This window comes from Monopterus albus, unplaced genomic scaffold (genome assembly GCF_001952655.1).
Source record: "Monopterus albus unplaced genomic scaffold, M_albus_1.0 scaffold103.1, whole genome shotgun sequence".
In the NCBI taxonomy this organism is placed as follows: Eukaryota; Metazoa; Chordata; class Actinopteri; order Synbranchiformes; family Synbranchidae; genus Monopterus; species Monopterus albus.
Window position 1 is genome coordinate 1869707 of NW_018127983.1, and position 25108 is coordinate 1894814.

The window sequence follows — 25108 nt, forward strand, 5'->3', positions numbered from 1 at the left end:
ACTTATTTTCAGTCATTTAAATCCTTAATGTATCATTAATGATGTACAGAGTAAGACAGAAAATGTGTCATGTCAGCTCATAATTCTTTTAAATGCCAGTCATCTGCCCAAGCCACATGTATGCTAAACATGAATTAGTAAATAATAAGACAGGCAAAGAAGAATGCTTTCAAGAATAGTTTTATTAAATGCTTTCAACTAGCTATCATAAATAAAGCTAACAATAAGTTATATTCAATGTCCAGGATGGCAATGTAACAGGGAACGTCCTCAGGAGACCATCTGTTATGAGGGGGTCTCGGGGTGTTATCCCCACTGGGACAGCTGAACCAAATCCCACAGCACCAGCTGGGGGAATTAACCCTAGAATAAATAATGGGGAGACCCGGCACCTTCAGCTGAGGACATTTCAGTGTTTTGACAGGAACACAAATGGATTCTCAGTCCTAATGGCCTCAGCTTTACTTTCAGTGACAAAGCTGTCGGATCTTCTGTTGACGTCTACCATCCATATGCATTATCCTCAGAGCTGCAAGATGCCAAGTTATTCTCAGTCCACATCATTTTAAACGGTCTCTTCGGTTGAAAGCCTGCGCCAGGATTTCATTTCACTTCAAAAAAAGTCAAACAGAAAAGAATTAGTCCACTTTTTAACAAATGTCCTCTGCTATTATAATCGTGTATGACAACAGTCAGAACTTACATGCTGCTGCCGGGCACGATCCTCTCTTGGTGTTGCTTCATCAACCTGAACTTTCTGAAGAAAGCCGGCAGTTTGAGTTTTGTTCTGGAGGAGCTTGAGGAAGGACTGAAGAGAAAAAGTTCATATGTTAGACAGTATTTTACTCCTGTAACAGAATGTGGCACTGCTGAGGTCATGTGCTAATGAGGAACTCTGTGGACAAACGTACCAAGTATCAGCAATGTGTGAATGGGTAGGTATGGCTGGAATTTTTTGGAATCAGGTTCTTAAGAAACAGTATTCTTAATTTCTCTTTTTTAAAATCATACTCAGCCTTTATGCAACCCTACAGCAGCAGTACATGCCATTATCATCATTATCAGTGTTTAAAGTAATAAAAAAGGGCTGTTTTAAAGAAAAAGAAAGGCAACAAGAGGTCAGAGGTCACAGCTTTCTGTTGGTATATGTCTTTGTCATATTCTTACTGAAACTGGGTTTGTGGCAAACAGTCCTAGTTTCTTGTTGGGTAAACACCCACATTTACACTAACCCACCTTTCTGCTTGTAACGAAGGTTCCTCATTTGCCTCTATCCTCTCGTCAGCTATATGCTTCAGTGCGTCCTTCTCCTCCTCTGCCTTTCTGTCCACATCCTCTGGTATCTGGTCCCACAGCCGGCTGTTTACCCACAGTGCTTCCTGCAGGCTGAGGCCATGGCCTACGCAGGTCACCCGACGACACAAAGGGCAGCCCACGGTCAGCAGCCCACTCCTGACCACTGACATTGTCTGCAGGCACAGGTCGCAGAAGGTGTGTTTGCAGTGGAGCATGCGTGGGATCCTGTCCATCCTGGAGTAGGGCAGGAAGCAGATGGTACACTCGCCATCCTCACAGAGAACCATGATCAGAACTGATGGATCACACAATGGAGTAAACTGACTGCAAAGATCAAAATGAGTCTTTCTGGATGATCTGGAACATGTATGTCCCTATTTAAAACCCCTCCAGTGTGTAGCAGCTGACACCAAAGACAAGGGCTAAGTGAAGTAGATTGTTGGTGCAGGTTCCAAGTCCCACTTCACTTCTCTCTGTTAAACAAAAAATTGTTTCAGAAAATAGTTATTACATGTGCCATTAGATTCAAAATATAACTCTTTTCACAGTAGTTGCTTTTGCAAAGCAATTATTTTTAAGTGTGAACTGAAATGCACTTATATAATTTAAAATATATTACATTTATTTTCTGATTTCTCTGACTGTTAAAGTATTTATGGCAAATGAATATTTTCAGTAAATTCAAGACTGTGACGATATTCAAGACTATTTAAGAGTAAAACTGAGAAATCTATGAAAACTGGAGCTGAATAATACTGAAATTTATAACGGTGTCACAAACCAGAATCAAAAAGAAAAAGTTCAAAGTGACACTAAAAATGTATGTCTGTTAACTCCTACTTACAGTTTGCGTGAAGCCTGTGTGATAACCTCATAGCAAGAAACAAACTCGATGCTCCTTCATATCTCTGGTAAAGTGTTGTCCCTTCCGACTGCACAGCCACAGTGCGGTGAATAGAGGGAGAGCCGGCTCGTCTGCCGCCTGTTGGGGAGTGTCTGTTATGTGGGGGCGGAACAGAGACGTCCCTCACAACACAATAGCTGGAGAAGCAGAGCGGCGGAGAAGCTCTTTGTTCAGTGTTTGATAAAAGGCAGGTGGAGAAAAGTGTTGGGGGTAGGTAAGCAGTAATAACGAACCCAGTTAACTGGTCTCCTATTCAAAATGTAAACCCATCATTATAAATTTGGAAATATTAAAATTAACTGATAAATGAATAAATAAGTATACTGTATCTCAAAAACATATAAATACATTTTGGGCTCGTCCGGGATTTGAACCCGGGACCTCTCGCACCCAAAGCGAGAATCATACCCCTAGACCAACGAGCCACACTAATAAAGTTCTATTATTACCTTTAAAAAGGTAATCAATGATGATGTTCATTTATCTGTTATTTCTATTTATGATTAATTACTCTGCGCTGTAACTTACCCTGGGTACATTCTACGTACGTTGCATCTCTCACATACCCGTTTCAAAGAAGCCAGGTAACTTGGTTAACGCTAATGATAAGGTAGGCTACTTTGAAGTCAAGTGACGAATTTAGCGCGCGGAATGCTTTTAAAATTTGTCTGTAGCCTACCGGCAGCTAGATGGAAAGTAAGGGTTTAAAAATCCGTTGCGTTATTGCTCATCTACTTTATATTTCACTTATATTTTGTGGCATTCACGTGGACGGCAAAGTAAGAATCTCATTGTACAGAAAAACACGTTTCCTAACTGTGCATATGACAAATAAACACTTTGACCTTGACCTTTGACAGACCGTCTGCCACATGAATCAAGTTACACTCTTGACTGTATTTGTCAATTGCTAAATACACATTTTTGGCTAGTTATGAGGATTTTATACCCATAGAAAAGTTGCCCACAGCGACCGCAATAAAGGCAAAGTGCTATACACTGGATATTATAAAGATAACTTCGCGCCAAGCACATAAGTGATACCACCCTTGCGTTTTCAGTCATGTGTATATAAAAGTTGAGGGCTCGTCCGGGATTTGAACCCGGGACCTCTCGCACCCGAAGCGAGAATCATACCCCTAGACCAACGAGCCAAGTGTCCTTATGTGGCAACGCGGCACAGTTTAAAGAGTTCAACAACGAAACTCCCGTAGCCTAGTGGTAGTTATATGAATTACCCTCCTGATTGTAATCCCTGCGACACTTCGGCAAGAGACTACCGAAAAATGGTTGTGGAAGCACCCTGAAAAATATGATGTACCACTGCACCATCCAGACGCTTCGGTTGTAAATTTTGGTTCCAACAGCTGTGTATGTGATAGCCATGGGAAAATACCGGCCCGTGACATGCGCTGTCAGGTTACGTACAGCGCGATGAGGTCACCGGTTGGAGGTGGAGTTACTGCCTTTTGTTTAGTTACCGCCTTAACATCAGGAAATCCATTCACCCGATGGATCTGTAAAGTGGACTGGTTGTACAATGTTGTTAGGCTAGCGATGTAAACAGAAAGTGTTAGACGCACTGAAACTAGTTAACTTTAGTCTCTAATGTTTGTTAACTATATTAAAATTTTTGAATAACCTGCTTACTGCACTTACCAATCGCTACAATATAAATTAAGCTGATGTAACCTTAGTTAACGTTATTTAGCTTGAACTGAGACGGCATCGTTGCAGCTCAGTACAGTTATGGCGATGGTTAGCCCCCCAGCTGCTAACATTAATGCAGTCAGAGGTTGCTAGGTTGTTCATCTTAACGCTTTAAAGCGTCGAAGCTGTCCACAGAGCCAGTACACTGTAACGTTAAGGCAGGACCACGGCTTGACCCACAGTGTCACTCTCAGCCAGATGGAGGCTTCCTCCGGATCTCCACATAGTGCTGATCTAAGGTAACGGTAACTAAACCACTGCCTCTAGCCAGTAACTGGCTAACCTGAGCTAATTCTTAAGCTAGCACGGTTGGTGAATTCTTGCATCTGTATTCCAGCTCTGTCCTGTCATCATGCGAGCCAGAGCTCCAGGAGCTGATGCGACAGATTGACATTATGATCCATCATCAGAGGAAGGAGTGGGAGGCTGAGATCCAGGCCATGGAGCACAGGCTGAAGAATGGAGAAGAGGAGCTGTTGACTTCCAGAAACCTCATTGAACGGAGGGACCTGGAGGTGAAGCATAAAGTTGTATTGTAATGTTTCTTGATGCAGCCGAATCTTGCTTTTCATTTATTCTGAATACTGAACTGTGGCTCAGTGGTCACTGTACTCTCAGTTTTATTTGAGATGACAGTTACATCACACTTATATTACTAAATGGTGTTATCATGGTGATGTTTCGCCTACATTAATACATTACCATCTTCACCCCGAGCATAGATTGGATTGCTCCGTAAACAGCTTGAAGATGCCCAGGATGGTCGACAAGAGTTAGTTACCAAGTACGAGCAACAGCTGCGGAAAGTCTGCGAAGAGGTGAGACATCTTGTCTGCTACACACTAAATATCAGTGAAGTCTGTCTGATAATCAATCAGCAGATATACATTTTGTTAACATCTTTTAACTTCTTCAGCATCTACAAAACGCTTGGGCAAAATGGCTGTGCACATATTTGCTGACACAATGTTTCTCTGGTCATAAATAGTTGTCCTTGTATTTATTCAGCAGTGCAATTTTGATAAACATGAACATTTTTCCTGTAGTTAGAAAAATTAAAAAGAAGTTACTACAAGCTTCAGTGCAAACATGCCAAGGAGACAAGTGGAGGCTCAAAAGAGAGTGTTCTTTCAGAGGTGACAGGACTCCGTGGAAATACTGAGGTACAACAGTTGTTTTTTGATTCATCTTTTCTTCAGATACCACCAGTCACTTACAGTTTGCCCTTTACTGCTATCTACTGGTTATGTTGAGCAGGAAGATCAGCGCTCTGCAGAGTGGGAGCAGCAACGCATCCAGTACCAAAGACAGCTGACAGCACTGGAGGCCCAGAATAAGAGCCTGACTGATGAACTCACACATGTTAAAGTAAAAGCAAAACTTAATCTTTACAAGAGCTGTATAGTCAGACAGAGTTTAATGCTGAAGCAGAACAGACACTGGTAATTTTTCACACATACCATCTGTCATTTAATTCCAGTCCCAGTGGGCATCAAGACAAATGGAGAGGGAGCACAGGGAGTGCTGCTCCCAGGTGCAGCTTCTGCAAACCCAGCTGGAGAAGGCTCAGGGAAGCCTGCGCTCACAGGAGTTGGAACTTGAGCGACTTCGACCACTTGAGGTGCAGCTGGGACAGTACCAGAGAGGGCAGCAGGTGAGCAGAGCGATAGGAACATAAGCTAGCAGCAGATTAAGATGATCATCATGGACCCCAGGGCTACTCTTCTAGTGGGGCCCCTGCCAGCCCATAATAAGAAACAAAGAGAAAACTGAGGAGTTCAGTGACCCTGTTTGAGCAATAGGCAGTTAAATATAGCTACCCTACATGTATCTCTTAATATGGTGGTAAAATGTTGCTGCCATATTACGAGCCACTGTAAACAAGATAAAAAAAATTCAAAGTCTTTTCTGAGACGTTGTGCTTTTGTTGTAACACATTTTGCATAGTTTTTTTATTGTCCATTTGGCAATTAGGCACAAATGAAGATCAGAATTTGGTGACAGACTGTCTGATCAGCACAGGGGTGACCATGTTAAAATGATGTGTAGTCTGACATCTCCTGCGTCTTTGCAGATCCCACTATCGACACTATGAACAGTGATTGTAACGTGTTTTGTGCAGAACATTCTAAAAGATCCACCTGTTATGAGGAAGATGTAATAATGCAGGATAATGTTCTGAGAGCTTTCAACCTTTATCACAACTAGAGCTGAAAAGAAAGCGGCTTGTCTCAGAAGGTTGGCGGTTTAATCCAGTCCACACTTTGAAGTGTCCTTGAGCAAGACGCTGAACCCCATGTTGCTCCCCGTGTATTCACCGGTGTGTGTGCTTGGGATTGTGAATGGGCAAATAGCATGAAAGTGCTTTGAGTGTGCTGTAATACATAGAAAAGCGCTATACAAGTAAAAGACTTTTACTATTTACATAGTTCTGACAGGAAATGGAGGAAAAATCCATTTTTACAGTTACAGTTTCTTAAAGGCCAAAGTTTTGTCTTCATGTTGCTGTTTTTTCTGACCATAAGTTCAAAATGCACAGCTATTCAGTTAAGTATCACATAAGACAAACAGAAGCAGCAAGTCTTCACATTTGAGAAGGTGGAACCAGAGACATACAGCTTATTGATTATCAAAATAGTTGCCTGTCAGTGGACTGATCAGATAATTGTTACAGCTCTAGATTATTGATAGATTAATCATTTGTTCCTTTTCAAGCAAAATGCCAAACTTGTATTTGCTGCTTCTTTGTGCCTTATATCATAGTTAAAGGACAAGTCAGCGACACAGGAGAAAGATTGTTGATATTTTAACTCAGCCACAAACACACCCCTCTATTCAGTGCACCTTCACAATGGAGTAGTGCTGTGTGGTGTGGTCTGCACCACCTTGTTTACCATTTACAGAGCCAGGGCTGTGTACAAATGCCATATTGTTTTTTCAGCACACACCTAGAACAGGCAGCTAGTGGACCATGAGGGGGTATTTGCTGATTTTGAGAAAATGTCTTTTGGATTATTATAGTCCAACTCAAATATCTTTGGGTTTTGGACTGTTGGTCAGACAAAACAAGCAACTGGATGATGTCGTCTTACACTCTACGCAAATTGATTGGTGTTATTCACTATTTTCTGATATTTTATGGACCATAAATTGTATTAACAGAAAAAACAATCAGCGAATTGATTATGAAATAAACATTTGTTTTTCATTTGGGAAGTTTTCAGTTCATTGTAGCTTTGTGTTCCAGAAGCCTGCAGAGAAAATCATATAAACTCTGGAAAATTATAATTTAACACAGAAAGTGGTTCAATAATATCATAACGAAACCACTTTTCTTAAGTTTGTTGTACAAGTTTTAATTGATTCATCATTCATTAATCAAATTCCACAGGTGTTTTCAGAGGAACGGGAGGAGCCCCATTCCACGCTGGACTCTCAGGATGCGTTTATGCGAGGAGCCAGTCATGAGCGCCAGAGGCTTCGTAATGAGACTGCTGGGCTCAAACAAGTACTGCAAGCTAAAGATCAAGTCATTCGGTGGGTGAATCTCTTTGTCATCAGTGTGTATGAAGTCTTATGATGTAGTACAGGAGCACATGCACCAGAGGGCGTTCTGCACCATCACTGCGTTTAGTAGCTACACTTGGTTTGCAGGCATCCAAAAGAAAGGTAGAGACAAGTGAAGTGCCAATGTTCAGTGGATGTTCCTGTGTATGCAGCACCCTGGAGGACTGTCTGGCAGCTCAGGGCTGCACTGGTATGGAAGCTCTCAGGAAAGATCTGGAGAAAACTGCCACCAGACTCCACTCTGCCAAAGCATGTGAGGTTCATCTCAAGGCTGAACTGGCGTGTCTGAAAGAGAGGTGAACCCTGGCCTCTTTATACACACACATCATTATTATTTTGGACATTTAAGCTTGATTTTCTGTATTTTTTCAGTTATCAACATCATTTTGCTTTTGATGTAATTTGCTCAGACTGGAGAAGATGAGCCGACAGAGAGCTGACCACTCCAAGATGGAGCAAGAACTGAGGAGTAATAAAACAGCATATGACTCTTGTATTGCTGAAATGACAAAGGTCACAACACTTCTCTTACATATTGTATTTGTTTAAAATATGCCCAATTAGTATCTGTGTTGACACCTCTCTGGATTTATTCCATAGCTCAGAGAAGAGCTTCAAAGGGCCAAGCAGACTCACAGCGGAGAGGTAGAGGGCATGAGGAAGGAGGTGTCAAAGTTGACCGGTGAGCTGCACCAGCGCGACCTCACCATCGCCACGCTGCGTGGCTCTGTGGCCAGCGTCCAGCAGCAGCTTCGTGGTGAGGTGGGGCGAGCAGAACAGAGGGCAGCTGAGCTTAAAGTAAGCAAATAGGCATATCTCATAACATAAATACACTGGCAAGAAAGAGTAAGTGAACCATTTGGAATTACCTGGTTTTCTACATGATTTGGTCATAAAATGTGACCCGATCTTCATCTGAGTCATAAGTATAAACAAAGACAACATGCTGAAGCTAATGACACACAAACAGTTATTGTTTGTCTTTATTGAACACAACCATTGAACATTCTAAGTGCTGGTGGAAAAAGTAAGTGAACCCTTGGATTTAATAACTGGTTGAAGCTCCTTTAGAAGCACTAACCTCAAACAAGCTTCCTGTAGCTGTAGGTCAGACCTGCACAACGTTCAGGAGGAATTTTGAACCATTCTTCCTCACAGAGCTGCTCCAGCTCATCCACATTCCCAGGATGTCTGGTGTGAACGGCTCTCTGAGCTCATTACACAGCATCTCTGTCGGGTCGAGGTCTGGGTTCTGACTGGGCCACTCCAGAAGGTGGATATACTTTGTTTGAAGGCATCCCAAAGCTAAAGTACAGTGGAGGGAGCATCATGATTTGGGGCTGCTTTGCTGCCTCTTGACCTGGACCACTTGCCATTGTGGAGGGGAAAATGAATTCCCAAGTTTATCAAGGGGTCCTATGGGATAATGTCAGGGTGGCTGTTGGCAAGCTGAAGCTCAGAGCAAGCTGGGTGATGTAGCAGGACAATGACCCTAAACATTGAAGTAAATCTACAGAATGGCTGCAAAGACACAAGAGCCGTCTTTTGGAGTGGCCCAGTCAGAGCCCAGACCTCAGCCCCATAGAGATGCTGTAGAATGAGCTCAGAGGGCCGTTCACACCAGATGTGCTGAGAATATGGCTGAGCTGGAGCAGCTCTGTGAGGAAGAACGGTCCAAAATTCCTCCTGAACGTTGTGAATGTCTGATCCACAGCTACATGAACAGTGGAAACTTCTAGGTCAGTAAATCAACCGGTGGTCGCTGCATCTTCCCCCACAAATCCCTCGCGTTACAGACGACCACATGCATTCCCCACAGATAGCGTTGTACTGTCAATAACATCATGGAACATTAGAATCCACTCGCCAACCAGCAACACATCACATGTGGCAGTCACTGGCCTCAAGCAGTCAAAACTGCTCAGTGGTCCAGTTAACACAGGTCACATTTCTTGTTTCTGACTTTCTCAGATGACTCGTGCTCAGCTGGAGACTCTACAAACTGAGAACCATCATCTGAAGAGTCGGGTGCATAGAATGGAGTCTCAGTCACCTAAGGTTCGTCTGCTGTGACATAATTGTTATATAGTCATTGCATAGTTTTGCAGACAGCAGCAGACAGGATTCTTTCCTTAATGTGGCTTTAGTGGCTGTGTCTAACTGACTCATCCGTCTCTTTTTGCTTATTATGCTCTGAATCACTTTGCTCTTCTCAGAGAGGAGATTCCGCACTTGCATCCCTGAGAGAGATTTATGTGTCATCTCTGAGCAGCCAGGAGCAGGAGAACCGACAACTGAGACAGGCCCTCAGTGAGTCGCAGACTCGAGAAGGGGTGTCCAACCAGGAGAAATATGAACATGCCACGCTCGGCCATGCCATACCTGACCATACACAGCCTGCTCAGGATAAGTGGGTCACATATACACATGCAGACAAGCACACAAGATCAAGTACCCGAACTCTGATGTACCTACCTGTTTAATCTGTAGAAATGAAGATACTGCCAAAGCTAAGCTGCAGAAGAATGCCACCCACTATGAAGGCGAGATCCAGAGGCTCTTCAAACAGCTGCAGACCCCGTCCCAGTCCCCCACAGAGCAGCCCTGCAGCCAGGCCCAGGACAGCAGGCCTCATTCATCAGCATCCTCCTCCTCCTCCAGCAGCACAAGGCTCACCAGGAAAAACTCTGTGCCAAATTTATGTTCTAATGAATCTGTTGCTGAGGGACAACGCTCAAGCTCCGAAGACTCTCTGAATCTTGTGTCCAGAGATAAAATCATTCCCTCCGTCTCTCCACTGGTGAGTCTAATCACAAAGAAGGATGTGAGTCCACACTTGTGTTAGAGGTAACACCCTACTGTCCTTTTGATAATGAAGAAGCCTACCGCTGTGTTTTTCTGCCCTTCTAGGAACCTTCGTCACCCGCAGACAGCATGGTCACTCGTTTCCTGGAGGAAGAAATGTTACGGACCCAGGAGCTGTTCCAGAGACTGGACACCCACATCCAGGGTATGAGAGAGGACAACATCAGGACAGTGTCCAAGTACCTGCGTGATGAGTCAGGGCCTGACTCTGCCCAGACTTCTGTAGAGAATGGTCAGTGATGGAGTAAGGTGGAATAAATCTGACAAAGTGCCTTCAACAGCAGTGCCAAAATCTATGTTCATGTGCTGTCCAAAAGAGTGAAGGTTTTTCAAAAACTCCAGTGAACTGTCAGCATGTAAGCATTGCCAAGCCTGCTTTATTTGGATTTTCTCTTCACTGTGTACCTATCTGTGTGCCGCCAGCAGCTGGAATCACGTGGTTCAGCTTTTACGGTGTGTTTTCATTCCATTTTTATCCTACCGAGGCATCCTCAGAGAACGAGTGCAGAGAAACTGACTGGTCAAACACTTTGCCTCATGTCTTGTCTTAAAAGTTGCACGTGAGCACTGCAGTAGACTGCTAAGAAGTACACACATTCACATATAAACACAGTGGCGAAAGACAAACCAGCTCTCCTGCTGTTTTACACCCCTTTGAATCTGTTCATAGTCTTATTATAGGGTCAGAATAGGAAGAGCGAATATGTCTGATAAAAAGTTACAAGACTGTTTTCATAATGAATAGATTTACACTTTAATTCATAAATGATCAGAAAATAGAGAGAGCAAGTTGAACAGTCTGAAAAGATACTGAGTTTACAGAGCAATTCTCTAATATCATTTTTTGATACTATTCTAATCGATTAATCAGGTAAGTGTTTAAGCTCTGGTCAGATTGTAATCTTGTGGAAATCATCAAAAAAGTAGAATAGATAAAAGAAAAGTGCACTAAACGCATGGATTAGGTCTCGCCTGCAGTGCAACATGTTTATGTCGTCACAGACATAACACATAAAGTGAGTCATGATGATGCTGGTGTGTCAGGGCTGTAACACGTATCGACTGCTCCTGATTGGTTCAGTTTGTCATGAGAATCAGTCCAAGGGGTTTCGGTTCCACGCTGCCATATCTGTTGTACTGTATCTATAAAAGATACTAAAGATGCCTGACGCATGGGCTCAGATGTTTTGCATTATGCTGCGCTCCAGTCCAGCTTGTACGACCTCTAACATTTGAGTGTTCTGAAGAGGAAACAAAACACAGGCATATGATTGATTTCCTTAACACAGATGCTTTGTGTCAGAACTAATTTTAAAATTTTATAAGTCATGTTGCTACGTGTTCGTCTATCAATTTATATGTTGTTTTACCAGATCAAGGCTGAAATTTGTCTTAAATGTGGTTTAACTCAGCCTTAAGAAGTCAGTGGCCCTTGGTGGTGTATTCTGCACTTTTTCTGTGACCTCACATAACTGACTTTTGATTGCTGAATTCCACAAGTTACTCTGTTCCAATTTTATAAAGATGCCTGGAATGCAGTATTAATAAGTGCTTTGCATTTGCATCCAGAGAAACATATGCTACTGTGAGCGGCAGTTTTGACATTTTCTCCCTGCTCGTGTGTTATAACTGGGAAAGCCCCATATATCTACACGTATGTGCATGCCTGTCCACACATCTCACACAGCAGGGAGGGAGAGGAGGCCGCTTATACTGTGGCTCTCTTTATTTTCTTGTTTACTCATCTCCCAAACCCCTTAGCGCCACCTCCGTCACCACCCACCCAGCAGAGGCCCTCCAGCTAGTCTGGTACAGGAATGTGTGTACCATGCCAGTGCTGTCGTGAACCTTCCCCTGTGGCCTGCATTGTCCTCATCATTAGAAAGCTTACGGAATGTTAATATCAACCATGTGCGGTGCTGAGCCTCAGAAAGGCTGAACGACTCGGGGGAAATACTGATATTTTACTGCCTTCCTAATGAAGGACACACTGCTAGAATGGAAATAAAGTGAAAAACCATTCTCAAGACATATGTGCTTTTCATTTTTGCTGTCATATTATTACAATAACAACACAGAAGTAATGTTCAGCTGTCAAGTGACTTCTCACTTTGGTATTTGGTAGCCTATGTTACTAGCACTGAAAGCCCCAACAAACAGCACTGAGGAATTTGGCAAGGCAGGCCTTCCTCTGGCTCTCTGTGGAGGGAGGTGAAAAGGTTTTATATGCGGAGATTCCTTCAAGAGGCCTCGTAAAAGGGACAGAACTGAAGCTGATTCAATTCCAGAGAGAGTTTGGATTGCATTATTGACATAATGGTTCACAGAAAAAATGATGTTTCCAAATTGATTAGCTCAGTGAATTGAATTGCCAGCAATAGGCTCTCAAACCTAACAGGACAATTACCGGTGTGTCACAAAGAATGGGCGCCCTCCCTCTAAAAGTGTCATTTGTTTTTAGTGATCACTTTATGTTTCCAAAGATTACATTATGCTCTACATAAAGGGGCATTCCAGCAGTTTGGTATCACACTTGTATCACTGCTTTGCCTTGAAAGCGCCATAATATTAACAAAGGAGAATGGAAGCAGCAGAGGCAGAAACATCCTGCCTTTGAACGTAGGACATTGTCTTTCAGTAGTACCTCCCCACTCATGTATTTCAAATTCTAGTCTCTAATTTGTAATGGAGGCTTTCTTCTAAAAAGCTGAAGCCTCCAAACCTGAGCCAACATATATTTTCAGGTGCCATAACCCACCAAGAATTATCACCTGGATCTGTTGCTGCCCTCTGCTTACAGAGCTTTACATTGAATCTCAGCTCATTTTTTAGCTGCATGACCCACAACTTTACCGTTTTGATTTCCTCCCACTGCGCTCATAACATTGTTTTTGGCACCAGCGGGCAAACTCTAAAAACCTACTGTACACTATCTGCTCAGCACCAAACAACAGAGAGACACAGGCAGCAACTATGCAGCTGGTGAACATAGTGAGTCATTTACCAGCTAAAGAGCCAGATATTTTCATGAGTTGGTGAAGAGTAACAGTAAAAGGAGAGTGACTATTATAGTTTTATTGCACAGGTGGCCAGAGACATGACTCCAAATGAATGCTAATGTCGGTCTGGGTCTGCTGAATGTATAATTAAGCACCTGCTTGATAATGCACTCGCCACACTGACTTCATAGATGATTGTGATTATAGGCCTAAATGTTTAGTGACCAAAGTGTGACTGAATGTTTTGGAAGTTGACCTTATGATGAGAATTGTCAAATTTTTATTCATAAATATTAAGTAGGAAGAGATACTGGAAACATTCTTTTGTCTTTCTTTAGTTAAATGAAAGCTTGAACAGCATGCAGATGTGCATGTAGTCAGTGAAAGGTGCCACAAATGGTTCCAAGAATATCCTCAGTGCACCTGTGTTTTCTTTGTCCTTTAGTGAAATGTGATACAATACCCATTGAAAAGTACGTTTTTCAGTGATACCGTAACACTCAATTAACATTCTGGCTCAAGCATAAGCATTTCTATATGCCAACTTACTCATGTGGGTAATATGATAGGCTGCACAAGCCTGACTGCAAATCACTGTAGGAGAGCTGAGATGCCATTTTGGGGTCTGTTCTTACATTTCTTCTCTCATTTTACCACAAACAAGCAGCAGAGGGAACACCTAAGGGCTTTTCTGTCACACTAGAGTTCTAGGCAGTGAATTCATCATGCAGTAATTCAGGGGCTTGCATCTGGGTCCGTCACTTGAAAGATAGTTTCCCTCCTAATGTCATGAAACTGGAATGCCGCTACAGTCAAGCACCACACTGAACACCTTATGTCACACACCAGACACTCTAGTGGATGCATGAAACCAAATGATTAAGTCCTGGCCTTGGATGAACAAATAAATTGGCAAACTTATTGAATGCCTCATGGGAAAATGGGTCTATGTTATCAACCCATTTTAAGGGAGGCAGACATCTGAGGTCTTGGTTTGAGGACTTTCCCTTATTTGTAAGAAAAGGGTATAAAGAATAAAGATATATTGTGTAAATCCTGATTTATCTCTGCAGGATTGCTGATTGGCTTGGATTTCCTAGACCAGCTACAGTCAGACATTCCTGAGCATGGGAAGGGAAAAATATTTTTGATTCTCTGATTGATAAATGACTACAATACTTGACCACTATCAAAAAGAGGTCAATATATTTGGTTTCCCATAGTTTTTGTGTGTGAAAAATGTTAGTGGTGGAGAAAGTGAGAAATTTCTCTTCATTATGGTTTGTGTTGCTCCCCAGTGATGGCCTACCGCTGCCACAGATTGCTGCCTCTTGACAGATGTGATAAACACGTCTTTTTATGCTGAACTTCCTTCACAAGAGAAGTCGACTTTTCCCAGAATTGTTGCAGCCTGCATGCATTCTTTGTTGCACATTCCATGGTGGGGCCTCAGAGAACATGCCCGTCGTGCTTTGCGTGCATCTACTGTATGTCCCACTTCTATCTGCAGCCATGTCCCTTGTCTGGTGGGAACATCTCATTGTTCTGGGAGGGTGGGGTTGAGGGAGTGGGTGCAGGTTATGGCCGGACTCGTCTTGTCCAATGGGACTGCAGGATACTTGGAGTGCTGTGGAGACAGAGGGGCGTGTTCCACTCGCCGCTCCGTGCTAAGAGAACTGTGCCAGACAGGCCAAGAGGAAAAGGCACCACAGCACAGTGGGTGTGTGTACATGCACACTAGTGTCCCACTTACTATATGGGTTTGTTTGCCTTTTGTGACATGTAAGCAGCAGTGGGAAGAGTGTTGAGCTCTTTATTTGAAGTAGGAATACCATGACATTAAATTACTCTCTGACTTGACATAGAAATGACTCGTCCTGGTGCTGAATGTAAAATTATTGACTGAAATACCTGTTCGAGGTTTACGTGTGCCAGGTGTGAATGGTCTCCTCAGGCTTTCTCTGACAATGTGAAAACAGTGTGATGGGGGTTGCTTGTAGTGATGAACCTATTTATCATCTAAAGTTATAGGTTCCCTCAGTTTTTACAAAGCTTCATGGAGTTTCAGCTCACTGTCTGGTTGTCTGGCCAAGTAAGTCAATAAAAATGAAATGACATTTAGTGTCTATTATTCATTTACATTTTTTACTCTGTTTTAAAGATGGACACCTTTTGGCCTCCATGGCAGCAGGCATTCAAAGGTGCAGCTGACTGGCAATAGTTGTTGAGGCTAGGTGCCCATGATTGTAGGCAGAGGGTAATGCAACTGTTAAATGTAGGGAGACACTGGAGCCGAGGCTAGATGGAAACAGGCACGGGTTTCTGCTGATGCTGAGAGCTGAAAACTGCTAGCAAAATCTTATGTGGCTGGTTCTCAAAGGAAATAGATGGTTGCAGCTGGCTTTTAGAAACTACAGGAATCTGGCTTTCTGAATCCTGAGGCTGTATGTAGAGATTGACTGGGACTGCCTGCCCAAATGTCCAGCCAGAGAAATGGGCTGCAGCTGCAGGTGAAAGCTGATGCAGAAGCTGAAACAACAGGTGGACATTGGAAGTGTAGATGGTTTTAGCTGCCTGCATGCAGAAGCTGAACTTGGAACTGGAGTGTTGAATCCATACATTGCACAAGATTGTCAAGGCATTCGGCTGAAGTAGAAGCTGATGTTAGCTGCCTATAGAGCAGTGCTAAGTATGGACACGGACAATAAATCAATAAAGTACCTACTCTACTCTAAATATTGGCTGAGGCTAGGGCTGGAATGAGCATGTGGACATTAGAGAAGTAGATGAATGGAACCAGTATGTGGAGGCTGTGGCTTCTGAAGACTTAGAGCTGCAGCCAACTAGACACAGATGCAGATTTCAGCTGATGATCATTTATGGCGGTCTTAGGTACATGTAGAGGCTGAAAGATGGGAATCATTTTGATACCTGAGGCTGTGGGTTAAAGCTATGGCTGAAGCTGACTGTTGGAATGTTCCTCAGCTCTAGATGAAGGCTGAGAAGGAAGTTATGGTGCCAAAGGCTGGAGGAGGGATCTAAAATTTTCTGGTGCAAGAAGTTGCGGGTGCCACAGCAGTTTTCTGCTGGGGCTGGAGGCTTAAATGTTTTAACAAAGGCTAATGCAGATGTGTCAGAGGCTTTCAGCCCTTTTCCACACAGCCTCTGGAGTTCAGCTCAGCCTGCGGACTGATTCATTCTAACATTATGTTTTGAATAGTGGAGTGGAAAGAGGTATCATCAGTTTAAGATATTGACATGACATGGATAGATATAGGGAAAAAGGCAATCTGGCAAGGACTGAATGCTAGAGGCCAGGTGTACTATATATACTGTGAGGCTGACGGTGTAGTGATGCACAGGCAGGTGACTGATAATGAGGAAACACACCAAGAACAACTGGTGAATGGAACGTACATTTGTTGAGCTTTGGGGACAGTATGTAGAACAAATTTAAACCCAAAGATCCCCTTGCTATTTACCAGTCAGGGTGTACCAGCAGTGACTTTGAAAGGTTTGAATGGTTTGTGGTAACTGCTGAGTCCTTGTGACCTGAACACTGTCTAGACAGAATAGACACAGAATGGAGCTCCTAAGGCCAAGAGCATTTTCTTGTTGATGTGTAGCCCAGTTAGAACAGGAACTCTTTTCTGCAGTTTGTGCATGTGTGCTTTGATGTCAGGCTCTGTTACATAAAAACTAGAACATTCCTTGTTCATTCACAGCTAATGAGGCCATCCGTTTGGATCGCGTCATGCAGTTAGTTTGCAGATTTTCTCTGCAACCACAAATATCCCAGGCTAGCCCCCCACCCCCCTTCACTTACACAATGACATGCACAGGCCTGATTGAGTGCAGCCTTTATGCAGTGTTATACAAATCAGGACTAAGGTGTGAGCTATGACATAATATTAAATATAAAACTGTGGGAACCTGTTGTTTTCACTTTACTGGCAAATTATTTTGAATGCTGTGTCCTTCTTTTTCAGCTGGAACTATGTAATTACAAGATGAAGTAAAATCACAAAATACTTAAATTGGACTTTTCAGGTTTTTGCACAGCTGCCACATCACAGTGAAAAAGATCATCTTAGATTAAATGTCTGGTGTCATTCAGTTTGTTGAAATTGTTTTATACTTACTATATAAGTTGTTATAGATATATATCTGGGCCTGAAAAACAAACTACAGGAAAAGGGAGAAACTATGTAAAAGAACTGATTATAATCTGCACCACACAAGCATCCTGGGATACGTGGATGAATTGGCTGAAGGAAGAGTCCGTTTACATTCTTTCACTCGTAGTGACATAAACAGCTGAACATGTTTTGATTTGTATGTCTTTTCAAGAGGAATGCCTGAGGAAGTAACGCCCTTCCTACTGTCTAGCTTTAAAAAAAATCTTTCCATGACACTGTTGAAATGCAAGGAGTCAAAATTTCCTTTAGCAAACTCTGATATCATCATTCTTTGTCAATATATTTTTACTCAGTTTGTCCTATAACCTTGTATCTTGCAGAAAGACAGATTAGTTAGGTCTTTGTTTATGCTGCCTGTAGTCTGATCAGTGCTTCTCAACAGTTTGGCATCCTTTAAGGGGATCAGAAGCTAAAGTTTAGGGGCTATTAAGAAAATAGGGTTCTGATCACTGACTGTATATAAAAACTGGACAAACCCACTACAACATCACCCATTGGTTTTCTGATGAGTGGTTTTGACGCTCAAGTCTGGGTCCGAGTCAGCACAATTACCCCTACTGCTAGGAGCAGATGGAAACAGAGGCCAACCTGTGCCTTCCAGCTCAGCTCAATTAAAGTAGGCTGAGCTGTGCTGATGGAGAAATACCACATGAGATTGACTTTTTTTTTTTTTAAGTGAAATGTCTGGACAACAATTGAATAAATTTATCATAAACTTAGCTTCAAACATGCATGTCTCATGAACTGAGCTATCATCTAGTGTCTCATAATTCCAGTTCCTCAGTATTTTGGTGTATGGCCATTTGTCATGTGCACAAACTTCTTTTAGCCTCAGTATCCCTGTGCTTTAAGTAAGCCTCACAACACTGCAAGCATGACTGTGGAAATGTAACGCTAGCACCAATTTAAACTGACAAAAGAGGATGTGAATTTATGTGTGTTTCCATCCACTGCTGTCATTAGAATTTAGTTCATCAAGATAAACAGCTAGTGGCAATAAATCTCCAGCTGGGTGTCTCTAAACCATTTCAGAAAAGGAGGGCACAATGGGATGATATAATTAAAGGAGCACCAGTCAAGTCATATGAAACTACTGTATGTCAAAAACTTGATTCAAATATGGCATTTACTGTATGTTTCATGTAATGATTCGCAGAGGACTACAGTCTCCTAATCATTCCATGAAAATCTGTTTCCATCTTATGCAGTGTTTTCTCTCTCCAACATGTCACATGCTAGATGTAATTCATGATGTATTTGTTTAGTTTGTTGCACACGGTCATAATTTGCCTTTACTGACACATTGTTTTTAGCAATAGTTGGACTTTCCCAGTGTTTGCTCTCCGTTTTTTATGATGCCATTGAAAATGAGCATAAAAATCACACTTTGAATCTTTTGAAATGCTGGAGAGTTTAATCTCTGTTTCTAAAATGTATTAAAGTGAAACAGAGTGAGAATAGAACATCACTGTTTGGGTGAACTGCTTTGTAGCAAGGTGTGACGAGAAGTCATGTGAAAGCATCGCTTCATTATAAAGATTCATGAGCAAAACTAAAAGATACTAGTTGTCTCTAATTCAGTAGTTTTCCTAGAGTTACTTCAGAGTTGACTCTTAAATGTGCTGACATGGCAAGATATTGTACCAAAATTTATTCTAGCATTTCTTTTGTCTTTGCTTCTTGACTAAATCTTGCAGCTTACTGTGATAATGTTTGATAATTTTAAGGAATCAGTGATGACTGAGAAAGATGTACTTTTGCAAATGTGAAAGTACAAAAAAACAGATAACGTGCTTCTGTTAGTCTTTATCCATGCCTCAGCTGCCTTATGGGTCATCTACAGTATGTACTGCATCTTTTCATGGTGACAACAAGTCAGATATTGTAGTTTATGGTGTAAAACACTCCTGGTTCTCGAGAGGGAAGACTTCATGCTGCATTGCTTTCAGGCAGCTGTTGTCTCTTGATAAGAAGGTGGGGGTAGATAACAACATCAACATTATTCTCACCCAGAAAGGGGTTTTTTTTTTTTTTTAACCATCTGGTCCAAGAACGCCACGTTTCCTAAGTTCCCACTTATATAATGTCTCTTACTTCCCTTAATGACATTTAAAAAGTAGCATGTTTGCATCAGTGTACAGCATCTTGAAATCTCTCCAATGTAAATGCCTTGGCAGTCGGACTAAATCATTAATGACCCCAACAACTTCCCTTCCTTTCATGCCTGAGTTAACTTTGGTACTTGTCTATGTTTAAGTCTTTAATTATACAAGTCATAAACACGTCAGTGTTGTGGAGGATCACAGGGAACATTGTCTTCACCTGTGGTGATCTCTCTGCGTGGTGACTGCACCATAAATCAACAGGCTGTCACAGCTGCTCTCTTGATTCAGCAAATCTGAAAGACACTTGTAATGGCAGCTTTGAAATACACATCTGCTGTATTTACATAGATAAAACACATTAGTCAGTCAGTCAGTCTGACTTATTTAGGAGAACTGACAAAGCTTTAAAATATGCAGTGAGAGGCCAGGAATGTGTAGCATCTGTTCATCGTAGTTGTGATATGTGATTGTTGGAAGACATTTCTGATTTACCTGATGATGGTGGTGTATATACTGTAATCAGTATAATGTACAGAGGTATGTGAGGGATTAGCCATTTATTTATACAAGCCTTTTTGGATCGACTGCAGATGTTTTCAGTAAAAAAAAAAATTATGTTGTCTGTAAAATTTAATAAAATGTAACATGTTTTCTTCTCGTGGCTCAGTCAGTTGGTCACTGGCTTAAATTAGAGGCATTTCTTTTGACATAAATGGTTCCTCTTGATGTTTGCCCCCCTGTCTCTGCAGTCGCGGCCTGTATATGTCATTAGGCACGTAATGGCCGCCTGACAGGCCGCTATCAGTGGTCTGCAGGTCTCCTCCCACGCTCTGAACACACTCACCCCGAGCAACACATGTTGCACCAATGAGCGTGAATTTGTATGCAAATGACTTTGCTTCCTGCTCTCTATCTGTTGGGGCCAGGGTGGGATTTCCTCTTTCCCAATGTCTGACCTTTCTACTCCTCTGTCTCGTTTTTCCTTTTAACTCCAGTCTACCATCTGGAGACAGAGGTTATCACTGCAAGCCTGGGGCCCCTTTTCGTTTGTTCAGTTAGACCTGTATTTACCGATTTCCTCTGCTGACATGGTGTCTTAGATAAATATTAACAGATTCTCTTATTACTGAGACATACTGTATATGTAGATGCCCTTATTAACAGGTGGGAGTAAGCGTTGATTCAGCTCCAAAATTAAAGCATGTTGTTGTTGAATTTCATTGTTATAGTTACTGACTTACTGATTGTTAGTTGATACTGTTTAACTACTGTTTATACTGATATAGACTGACAAACAAAGTTTTCATTATCAAATGGCAGATTCAAGTGTGTGTTTATTTAATTCAGTTGAAAAGGTTTTTTTAATGAGAAAATCATCTCTGTGGTGACACTTGAATTTGTTTAGTTTTTTGCATGGCTGAAAATGTTGCTCCACTGTCTTTTGTTTTCTTTCTGAACACATCTTTACAGCAGTAGCTCTCAATGTAGAGATCAGGGAACTAGGATTAAAGCAGCAACAATCATCATTTTTATATTAACAAGGGATTGCATTGCTACTTGCATGTGAAAGGGGATGCTTGTAGTTATAAACCCACAGCAAATTATCACCCACCCACCTCTGCAGTTCCCCTTTTAGCTCTGCTGAACTACTGTTGTTTTTGGCTGCAGCCACAGCAGAGTTGTTCAAGGACCTTCATTGCAGGTTTTAAAAACCTGATTCACTACTTTTATCTGCTTGTAATATACTTTACTGGCGCAGGTCATAAAAACAATATTTAGAATCAAACCATTTGAAATACAGAGATATATAACTCAAAGTTTACCTGCTCACAACTCAGGTCTGCATTAGAACTATAACTGTTAATAAGAGGTGTCATGTAGATACCGATTTTAGGTCACAAATCAAAGAGGCTGTGAACCACTCTTAGAGGTTAGTCATGCTACAAGCTCAGCAGCTTAAGCATTACACTGACTACATCAGTAATATGTGGTGCAACAGATTATTTAACATGTCTGGTTCAATGAGTCCAGAATAACATTTTATTTTCTCTGTTAATGGTAGACCAGTTCTCCGCCAGGATGTGTAGTGTTGTTAGGAGTGAACAAAATAAAAATAACAATATGAACTCGTGTATTACCTGTGAAAATAAATACTCTGTTAGCATCCACCAGTCAGTTGCAGTCAATCATGAATACAGTTTAGAACATATACTCCCGTGTATGTGTGTTCGAAAAGAGTTTCTCCAGACACCAAATGGAAATCGGCCCCAGAAATTCAAAGAAACATCCGTAATTTTAGAAAGGAATGTCACATTCCTTTGCAGTTGACTGAGCCCAGTCTTCCAGAGTGCCTCCTATCAGGAAATGCTGCACAATGGGAGCAAATTGCCAGAAACACAAAGTCAGATATTTGGGACAGAAGTGGGGGCAGACAGAGGAAACGGTCAGGCGCTCCTCTCAGACAATAACTCTTCCTACCGCACTTAGATTCAATAATAAATATATATCCTAGGGATGGACCCCTATTTAAAATATCCTTATCAGCTTTAATAGTTGAATGACTGCATTATTCCTTTTTTTAAAGAAACAGTGTTAGCCACATGTAAACATACAGGTTTCTGCATCAATGTTGACTGACAAGTGATTTAATATATAAGGAATCACTCCATAATTTTGTCTCAGTTCTGAGCATGTAAAGAGATGTTTTGGATACAGAGAAAAGGTTTACATAAGGACAATAATTATATTTGGTGGAGTGTTTATTAACATGCAAAAGCCTATCTAATTTGTGCAAACAAAAATGGGGTCTGTGCATAATAAATGAGCAAACCTTTTTTTTATTGTGTGATTTTGTGGATGACAGCGCTGACTGTATTCCTGTTTGTTCAGAATATAACAAAATACAACTTTGGAAACCAGAATTCTTTTTCTGTGTTTAAAATGTCATATTGCACACTCAGAATTGAAACAAAGGACCAGCATTCCCCCTCTCTGTCCCAGAAATGGAAAGCCTAGTGTTTAACCCTTGCCTTCCAGTAACAGGGCTTTTAGGAATTTGGCCTCTGTGGCAGAGGGTCGCCATCTGCTCTCAGTCTAACGCAGGGCCATTCTAGGTTTTAAGCACCGAGGCATCCATCACCTCTCACTGGCCAGTGAAAAACTGGGGGTTTTCCACTCAGTATGGCCCTAGGAGACATCTTTATCTGGCTTAGAAATGATGGCTTTACCCAGCCATCTGCTTCCACGGGGACTGCACCAGGCATCCGCAGATAGGGAGGGGGGAGGTGAGGTTAGACATGCAAGCGCATATAAGCATGCGTGGAACTTGAGATTCACTTGTTGTGACTGTTAGTTTGATTCCACAAATGATGGTGTGGATTAAAATGGCAGCTTTTTGAAATGAGCAGCAACTGCTGGCCCGTGAAACAGTCTGAACATGTGTTCACCACGGTGAGTGGACTGCAGCTGTCGTGACACTAAATGCTCCTCCACCTGCTCCCAAAATAATGGGTCTAAGAGTTTGGACCAGAGAAAGGCATTACACTTGAATAGGACATGTCTATAGGGAAACAGGTGGTAGAGTTATATAATAACTATATGAAGTCTTTCTCTTTGTATTCTTGAATTGCTGACTGTTTGCTTGGTCTGCCTTTTATTTTGCATACACTGCATTCCTGTTGCAAAAGTCCATATGGTGGGTGGGGGTCTGACAGGTGCATCTGCTTCTAAGCTGGAGGGCAGGAGATGGTGTGTGCTGTGCTTTGTTTCTGCCAAACATCTGTCCTTTCGCCTGAAGCCCAGTGATATCCCAGCAAATACCACTGTTTGTTTTAATACGTAAACAAATAATTAAAAATTGCTCAGTGTCCATCTTGAAATATACATTTTGAAGTTACTTCACTATCAGCAGTGTGTCAGTGTACAACATATTCATGAATAAACCAAAAATAGTGACAGGCCGTTAGTGTTCTTCATACATTATGACTTGATGCCACCTCTTGTTGCTGACATCATCTCTCAGATATTTTTTTTTAAATAACAGAGAGATCAAGCTTTCCGAAGAATGCTCACGTTGTCTGTTGACCCGAGATCTCTGTTGTGAACTAAACACAAGTTACTTGCTTTCGTGAAACGGCTGAACTGAGCTCAGCACCTTCCAAAGGTTTCTGTGACAGTGACAGTGAGAAATGTTTGAGCATCAGCTGTTCTTTGCACCAATCAAATCTCATAGCGGTGTCTTTAGTTTCATCTAAACTGTTAAAATTCCTATTACATGACTTAGCGATACTTTTTTTTGAAGGCTTGTACTGTACACATGAGGTTGGCTTGTCATTTTTTATTATTACAACACGGTTCTCTCTCACCGGACCGGACTTTACAATGTCCTCGGGCCCTTCTTTGCTTCCAATTGTTAGCAATACACTTGAACATCAAGAAAACTTTACTGTGGATTTTTGTGAAATGAGATACAGTATTTGTAGACTTGAAACAAGCTGCACTAAATTCAGTGAATTAAATCCAGTTTAGTTGAGCGAAGCTGCAGAGGAACAGAATGAAAACCACTGAAGTGATAAGCCCACAGGGCAGTCATGAAAGTATTTGTCCTTGCTTTATCTGTAAACAGTATCACCCACAGGCGTAGTCGTGTTTAGGGCTAATCACTGGTTCAGTGTGACTTGTTTACTTTTATGGTCAAGTGAGGAATTTCTTATGTCATCAGGTGCCAGAGACTGTTTCTTTGTAGGCCTACAACAAGTCAGACTTGTGTAAATGTTCACCTCCAGATGCTTCACAGCCCCAAGATATGGCTGCTGGCATTAGCTGAGGATTTTTAGTCTGAGCCAAAGCAAATTTGGGATGTCTCTCATGTGTAGGCTACTGCTTTCAGGAAAGACCTAGGAATGATTCATTGCATTTACAAGCATTATAATTAGAATTTTGATTTTAAAATTTTATCATTCATAGAAAATTGTCAAAAGAAAACCATGAATCAAGCTACATCGGAGGTGAGATGTATTTATTTGTTATTATTATTTATTTCTTGATCTATAAGCCATTCAGATAGATTCATTAGTACGATCCCCCAATTTTAATAAAATGACACTGGCCTGTGGTTCCTTCCTGTCATCTCCAGTAAAGCATCAGACAGGAAGCTTGGTCAGACCCCATGGACATGGTAATGTGAGGAATGTGGCCATTTCCTCCTTTACAGGAAAACAAAAGGAGCTGCTGAAGTGCCTGTCCCACCTCACACAACAAGTCTGGCGCTCCCAGATCAAAGTCTGTATTGCGTTCATCCAGTCAGCCGAAGCCACGCCATTAACAAGTTCAAATGTCTGAGCTTATTAAATGCTGCTCCTGATGGTGACTGTGTTTTAAACCGCAAGATGAAACAACTGAAAGCCTTACAACTCCAGATGTGCTAAACACAGTGTGATGTGACAGTGTAAACTGTGCTGTTTG

The 25108-nt window shown here is 41.8% G+C and overlaps 1 protein-coding gene and 2 non-coding genes across 4 annotated transcripts; 1 reads left to right on the top strand and 2 right to left on the bottom strand.

Annotated features, from left to right (window-relative positions):
- Positions 1–2553: 2553 nt before the first annotated feature.
- Positions 2554–2625, bottom strand: trnap-ugg (transfer RNA proline (anticodon UGG)). The gene has a single exon. It is a non-coding gene; the product is annotated as a tRNA-Pro (tRNA).
- A 657-nt stretch (positions 2626–3282) lies between these two features.
- On the bottom strand, positions 3283–3354 carry trnap-cgg (transfer RNA proline (anticodon CGG)). Its single transcript has one exon. It is a non-coding gene; the product is annotated as a tRNA-Pro (tRNA).
- Positions 3355–3669: 315 nt separating this feature from the next.
- Positions 3670–12363, top strand: cep63 (centrosomal protein 63). Of its 2 annotated transcripts, none has more exons than XM_020610090.1 (14): positions 3670–4149; positions 4248–4425; positions 4633–4728; positions 4957–5073; positions 5168–5278; positions 5391–5564; positions 7293–7447; positions 7630–7773; positions 7888–7990; positions 8078–8275; positions 9449–9535; positions 9694–9887; positions 9968–10277; positions 10388–12363. In XM_020610090.1, exons 1-14 carry the CDS (start codon positions 4109–4111, stop codon positions 10580–10582), a joined length of 2103 nt encoding a protein of 700 aa, XP_020465746.1. In that variant the 5' UTR covers positions 3670–4108; the 3' UTR covers positions 10583–12363. The 2 variants fall into 2 exon arrangements, with proteins under 2 accessions (XP_020465746.1, XP_020465747.1); XM_020610091.1 differs by having other exon boundaries at positions 3671–4149; positions 7302–7447.
- Positions 12364–25108: the final 12745 nt, after the last annotated feature.

Bases quoted from the DNA above. Each gene is read 5' to 3' on its own strand.
- cep63 (XM_020610090.1), top strand. From the start codon at position 4,109: ATGGAGGCTTCCTCCGGATCTCCACATAGTGCTGATCTAAG. The intron at 4,426-4,632 runs GTGAAGCATAAA...CCCCGAGCATAG, and splicing joins TTGAACGGAGGGACCTGGAG to ATTGGATTGCTCCGTAAACA. The intron at 10,278-10,387 runs GTGAGTCTAATC...CTGCCCTTCTAG, and splicing joins TTCCCTCCGTCTCTCCACTG to GAACCTTCGTCACCCGCAGA.